The following is a 6,458-nucleotide window of genomic DNA, read 5'->3' on the forward strand; positions in this document are numbered from 1 at the left end:
CTGGTGTCACCTGTATAGTCACTGAGCATGCTTCCTATTTCATCCAAAACAAACAAGCAAATGCAGAACCAACTTCTGTGAAACCACTTTTGGTATCTTCTACCATCTCCCAATGAGTCATGAGTAACTACATCTCTTCCAACCATTTTGCATCCAGGTCAAGCAGACCATATTTTTAGTGCACCTATTTTTTGATAAATACATCACACGGCCTGGACCAAAACCTTAAAAAAAAAAGGGGGGGGGCCAAGTTATATTACATATTTTGTTTCTTTTTGTATTATGAGAGATTAGGAAGCCCAACTCAGCGATTCAAATGAAATTCTATGCAAAGAACGATTATAATTTGGCGGAAAAGTGACAAATACTTGTATGAAAAACAATTATGAAGAGAAGGGTCCAGGAGAATGTTATCATTCACATCTTTGCTTAAGGAGGTCCTTACCTATGGTATTGCGGTAGGCCGTCATTAAACCTACGTGGTTGGGAATATCTTTGATTCCATCCAATCTTTGCTGAATTGATTTCTTACAAAGCCTTTCCTTCCTTCTTCATTTTACTGCTCTATTTTGAGGAAATCAAGAAACAGGAAAGAATAACGAAACAAGGCACAGAAGAAAACATCAGTAATTGTTGTTCACTGAGTTCAATATTGTGTGTTACTTCTATTGCAAAAGAGAATGTGAATGGAAGGAAAAAGAGAGAGGGAACTATTAATAGAGTAGATTACATGGAATTAATCTTATTTGTTTCTCTCAGGGAAGAAATAAGCATAGTGAAAAATCACACAGTGGAAACCATCCCTTTCCCCCACCAGTTCCCAGTGTTAAGATAACAGAGGGAAGGAAGAATCAGTGCTCTGCCAGAGGTCTATAAACTAAGCTGACCCGTTTCTTTTGAATGGTACATAAGCTGAGAATGGCTTTACATTTTTTAATGGTTGAAAAAAATCAAAACAAAAATAATTTTTGTGACATTTGAAAATTAAATTACATAAATTCACATTTCAGTGTCCATACATTAAGTCTTACTGAAACACAGCCTTGGCCAAGCCTGGTGGCTCATGCCTGTAATCCCAGCACTTTGGGAGGCCAAGGTGGGCAGGTCTCCAGAGGTCAGGAGTTTGAGACCAGCCTGGCCAACATGGTGAAACCCCATCTCTACTAAAAATACAAAAATTAGCTGGGTATAGTGGTGGGTGCCTATAACATCAGCTACTCAGGAGGATGAGACAGAGAGAATTGCTTGAACCCAGGAGGCAGAGGTTGCAGTAAGCCAAGATTGCACCACTGTACTCCAGCCTGGGCCATGGAGCAAGACTCCATCTCAAAGAAAGAGAATGAAAGAAAGAACGAACGAAAGAAGAACGAATGAACGAAAGAAAGAGGGAGGGAGGGAGGAGAAAGAAAGAAAGAAAGAAAGAAAGAAAAGAAAGGAGAAGAGAGAAAGAAGAAAAGAAGAGAGAAAGAAAGAAAAAGAGAAAGAAAGAAAGAAAGAAAGAAAGAAAGAAAGAGAAAGAAAGAAAGAGAAAGAAAAGAAAAGGCATGCTCATTCACTTAGGTATTGACTGTGGCTACTTCCTACAAGAACTGATTTGAGTATCTGTGAGAGTGACAATGTGGTTCCCAAGTCTAAAGTATTTACTGTCTGGCCCTTTACAGGTAGAGTTTTCTGACACCAAACAGAGTACAAAAATTCAATATAATAAATAAATTTAAGATGCAGAGAGAGATTTTAGTGACAATTGGAGAAAAGTGTGTTTTGTAATGATGGAACTGCTTTTGAACCCTGGTTATGTTTTTAAAAGGGCGGGCCAGGCAGCACGGACACACTCCCCAGTGTTGTTGATGTCTGTGAGTGATCACTTTGGTGACAGTGAGGCATCAACATCAGTTTGGCAATAACAACATTATCTATTCTATATCTTTTTTTTTTTTTCCTTCAAAGTGTTTTTCTACATTATGAAAAACAATGGGAGGGAAGGCAAATGTGACTATTAATGGACTTGCACTAAGCATTTTGCATCATCAAATATACAGCAGTTTTAATAAGGAATGTTTCAAAATACTTAGCCATATTTTTAAATTGTAAGTTAATTCCTTTAGGTTTCTATTCTTAGTCAATAACAAATACATGAGAAAAAGGCCTTGTAAAACATCATAACTGCATTGTAAAGAATATTCCTACTACAAGGCTGTATTAATTCCATTTCACGCTGCTGTGAAGAAATACCTGAGACTGGGTAATTTATAAAGGAAAGAGACTTAATTGACTCATAGTTCCACAAGGCTGAGGGGACCTCAGGAAACTTACAATCATGGCAGAAGGGGAAGTAAACATGTCCTTCTTCACACGGTGGCAAGAAGAAGAAGTGCAGAACAAATGGTGGAAAGCCCCTTGTAAAATCATCAGATCTTGTGAGAAGTCACTCACTATCATGAGATCAGCATGGAGGTCACCGCCCCCATGATTCAATTACCTCCTACCAGGTTCCTCCCTGGTAGGATTATGAGGACTACGGGAACTACAATTCAAGATGAGATTTGGGTGAGGACACAGCCAAACCGTATCAAAAGGCAATTGTCTAAGATGATGTGAAATCACCAGTGATTAAAACGTGATCCATCTTCAACTTTCAAAGCAGAAACCAGAAATAATTTTCCATTGAGCCACTCTGATTTTTCAAAAGACATTTGTCAGAAATCCAGTTTGCCCTGCTAACTCCCAAGTAGAAAAATCTAAGTTTATGTCATGTAAGGATGTTTATACATTGTAAAATTGGAGGAATTAATAAAAAATCGAATTCCATTTTGATTAGATCAGTTATCTGGGTGAGTGGGGATAGATGTTCCAAGTCCATGGATCCGATTATGCTCCTGAAGGAATTAAAATCTTAGATGTAGAAGAGATAAAAAGAGGGTTGCTAAAATTGTACAAAATTAAAGTTTGGAATCCAATCCCGGAACCCAAGTATGAATAGCATTCTAGCACTCTGCAAAAGGAAACAAACTTCTGTACATTCTTTTGTCTCTAAAGATAGAAAGTATTTCTGAATTTGAAAGTAATCCAGCCTTTGGCATTCTTATAAAGACATTACAAAAATGATAGTAACAACTCACTGCATTTTTGTGGATCTGCTCATTTCAGACGAAAGTAGGCGGGACGAACCCTAATGGAGGCAGTTTTGAGGAGGTCCTCAGCTCCACGGCCCATGCCAGCGCCCAGAGCTTGGCAGGAGGCTCCCGGCGGACCAAGGAGGAGGAGCTGCAGTGCTAAGTCCAGCCAGCGTGTGGCTGCATCCAGAAACCCGCCACTACCCAGCCCATCTCTGCCCGTGCTTGTCCAGATAAGAAGACCAAAATCCCGCTGGGAAAAACCCAGGCTTTGACATTGTTATTCAAATGGCCCCTCAAGAAAGTTTAATGATTTCCGTTTGTATGTGTGTTGATGATGGACCACTTGACCATCACATTTCAGTATTCGTAGATGACTGTCACATTTTAAAATGTTTCCACTTGAGCAGGTACACAACTGGTCATAACTCTTGTCTGTTTAATTCGATGTATATTTTTCCAAACATGTAGCTATTGTTTGCTCTGATTTTTGCTTGGCCTCCTTTATGATGTGCATGTCCTTGAAGGCTGAATGAACAGTCCCTTTCAGTTCAGCAGATCAACAGGATGGAGCTCTTCATGACTGTCTCCAGCAATAGGATGATTTACTATAAATTTCATCCAACTACTTGTGATCTCTCTCACCTACATCAATTATGTATGTTAATTTCAGCAATTAAAATAATTGATTTTAATGACTTTGAATTCTTAATTTCTTTGTCTTAAAAGTTGCTAGTTATGATTTTACAGATACAATTTTAAATCACCTTTTACCCAGGTGCGGTGGCTCACACCTGTAATCCCAACTCTTTTGGATGCCAAGGTAAGAGGATTGCTTGAGGCCAGGAGTTAAAGATCAGCTTGGGCAACACAGACCCTTTCTCTACAAAAAAAAGAAAAAAAATTAGCCAGACATAGTGTTGCTTGCCTGTAGTCCCAGCTACAATAGAGGCTGAGGCAGGAGGATTGCTTGAGCCTAGGAGTTTGAAACTGCACTGAGCTATGATTGCACTACTCCAGCCTGGGTGACAGAGTGAGACATTGTCTCCAAAAATAATAATAAGTAGTCAACTTTTACGCTGGTTTGGTGAACGTGAGAGAGGATATGAAAATAAATATTACCTCAGCTATCCTAGGATGTTAAAACAATCTCCAATTTTAAAAATCTCTCCAATCTACATAGAGTAGTAGTTAAAGGATATCCAAAAAAGAGATAGCTAGAAAATGGGAGAAGCAGAGTTCTGCAACCCCTTTCAATTTGTAAATTGTTCACATGTATGAAAATGGTATTTATCAATCCACTCAGATTTCTGCACTAACTTTTATCTTCCATATCATATGTATCTCTTTTCTTTTTCTAAATAGGAGCATATATTTGTTATTAGGTAACAGGGATATAGACTTAAGATATATTTGTAAAATGGACACTGAACAGACATCCAACCTAAAAAAAAAATCACTATTTTAGAAAGCCCATATTATATATACATATTTGTTAGTGTGCTAATTGTTCATTTTTGTGTTTATTAAATAAAAGTAGATATATATGACATTTTGAAGTAAAGCACATCTGAAAAATTCTACTCAAATTAATGGAGCATGACAATCTGTACAATCTGTATACCTAACCGGAAACCAAGGTGGTTTGTATCATCATCTCTGATAGCCTCATCATCTATCAGCATCATCTCTGAGGCCTGGAATCTTAGCACAGGGAATGGGGCTGTAAACTTGAACCACAGTGGATGAATGTAGACAAAAAAGGCTCACTAGCAGGAATGCTGGAATTCTCCCTTACTTGTGCTTCTAGTCTGTTGGTTGAAGTAGAGGCAGGAAGCCAACCCTGCCCAGCTGACTCGCAGGCCATGCTGGCCCGCCCACCACAGCACGCAGGTACTCAATCTCTGTGCCCAATCTGTAGTTGCCCGTTGAGTGTGAAGTGGCCAACTTGTGAAAACTCCCTGCCACCTTCTTTTTTTACCATACTCGGTATACCACATTGTATTAGATAAAGTTATGGTACTTTAAACAAATATCTCCATTCACCAACCAGTTTCTGCACACATTAGTCTCAGCCCTACAATCTGAAAACACAATATTAGAATTGGATAGAAAAACAATCAAGAAAACTTAGTGGTAATATCTTAAGGCCTCCAACATATTTTAGCTATTTATTTTATTCCATTCATCAAAATTCTGATTTCATTAGTTTGGAAAGAATCTTATTCACATCATCTCTATTCATCTAAAAGCTTTTCATTATTCACTCTGACCTAGAAGTGATATTCATAATGGTCATGGCATAAGTAACATTTTTTCTTTTTGTCATGAAATGTGTGTGAATAACTCAGATTAGATGAATCAAACACTTGTTGGTAGGTGGGCAGTCTTGCCCAGTTTAGGCGGTGAGCCTGCTCTTAGCCTCAGGAGCATCACTAAGAGCTGCCTGATTCTCCCTCACCATGGGTGTGCAAGCTCATCCTGATGCAATTGATTGCTGAGCTTCTCAATGACATCTAGTGGGGCTCAATTCACAAGCAGTAGTTTAAAATGTTTCACAAGTCCTAAAAAGCAATTGCACACAATGAACATAACCTTTTACTAACAAACCAAAATGACTTCAGGTCAACACCATGTGTGTATGAAAGGATACCTCCACAGAAAATGTACAGTTGACCCTTGAACAACAGGAGTTTGAACTGTGGGGGTCCACTTATGTGCAGATCTTCTTCTGCCTCTGCCACATCTGAGAGAGTGATACCAACCTCTCCCCTTCTGCAGCCTACTCAACACGAAGACAATGAGGATAAAGACCTTTATGATCAGCTGCTTCCACTTAATGAATAGTACATATATTATCTCTTTGGTTTTTTTTTTAACATTTTCTTTCCAGAGCTTACTTTATTGTAAGAATACCATATGTAATGCATATAGCATAAAAATATGTGTTAATTGACCATTTATGTTATCAGTAAGGCTTATGGTCAACAGTAGCTGTTGGTAGTTAAGTTTGGGGGGAGTCCAAAGTTAGAATAGGATTTTTGTTTTATTTATTTATTTCTTTATTTTTGAGACTGAGTCTTGCCCTGTCGCCCAGGCTGGAGTACAGTGGCGCAATCTTGGCTCACTGCAACCTCTGCCTCCTGGGTTCAAGCAATTCTCTGCCTCAGCCTCCCAAGTACCTGGGATTACAGGTGCCTACCACCATGCCCGGCTAATTTTTGTATTTTTAGTAGAGACAGAGTTTCACCATCTTGGCCAGGCTGGTCTTGAACTCCTGACCTTGTGATCCACCTGCCTTGGCCTCCCAAAGTGCTGGGATTACCGGCGTGAGCCACCGCACCC

At 39.1% G+C, this 6,458-nt stretch overlaps 1 protein-coding gene across 12 annotated transcripts in view; it reads left to right on the plus strand.

Annotated features, from left to right (window-relative positions):
- Positions 1-3,812, plus strand: part of TPD52L1 (TPD52 like 1) — a 102,959-nt gene extending 99,147 nt beyond the window's left edge. For all 12 annotated transcript variants that reach the window (XM_033234453.1, XM_033234461.1, XM_033234454.1 and 9 more), the window contains one exon: positions 3,148-3,812. In XM_033234453.1, coding sequence (XP_033090344.1) covers positions 3,148-3,276 — 129 coding nt within the window. In that variant the 3' untranslated portion in view covers positions 3,277-3,812. The remainder of the gene's footprint in view (positions 1-3,147) is intronic.
- Positions 3,813-6,458: the final 2,646 nt, after the last annotated feature.

The sequence above is a fragment of the Trachypithecus francoisi genome, unplaced genomic scaffold (assembly GCF_009764315.1).
Source record: "Trachypithecus francoisi isolate TF-2019V2 unplaced genomic scaffold, Tfra_2.0 Lachesis_group15, whole genome shotgun sequence".
Taxonomy (NCBI): Eukaryota; Metazoa; Chordata; class Mammalia; order Primates; family Cercopithecidae; genus Trachypithecus; species Trachypithecus francoisi.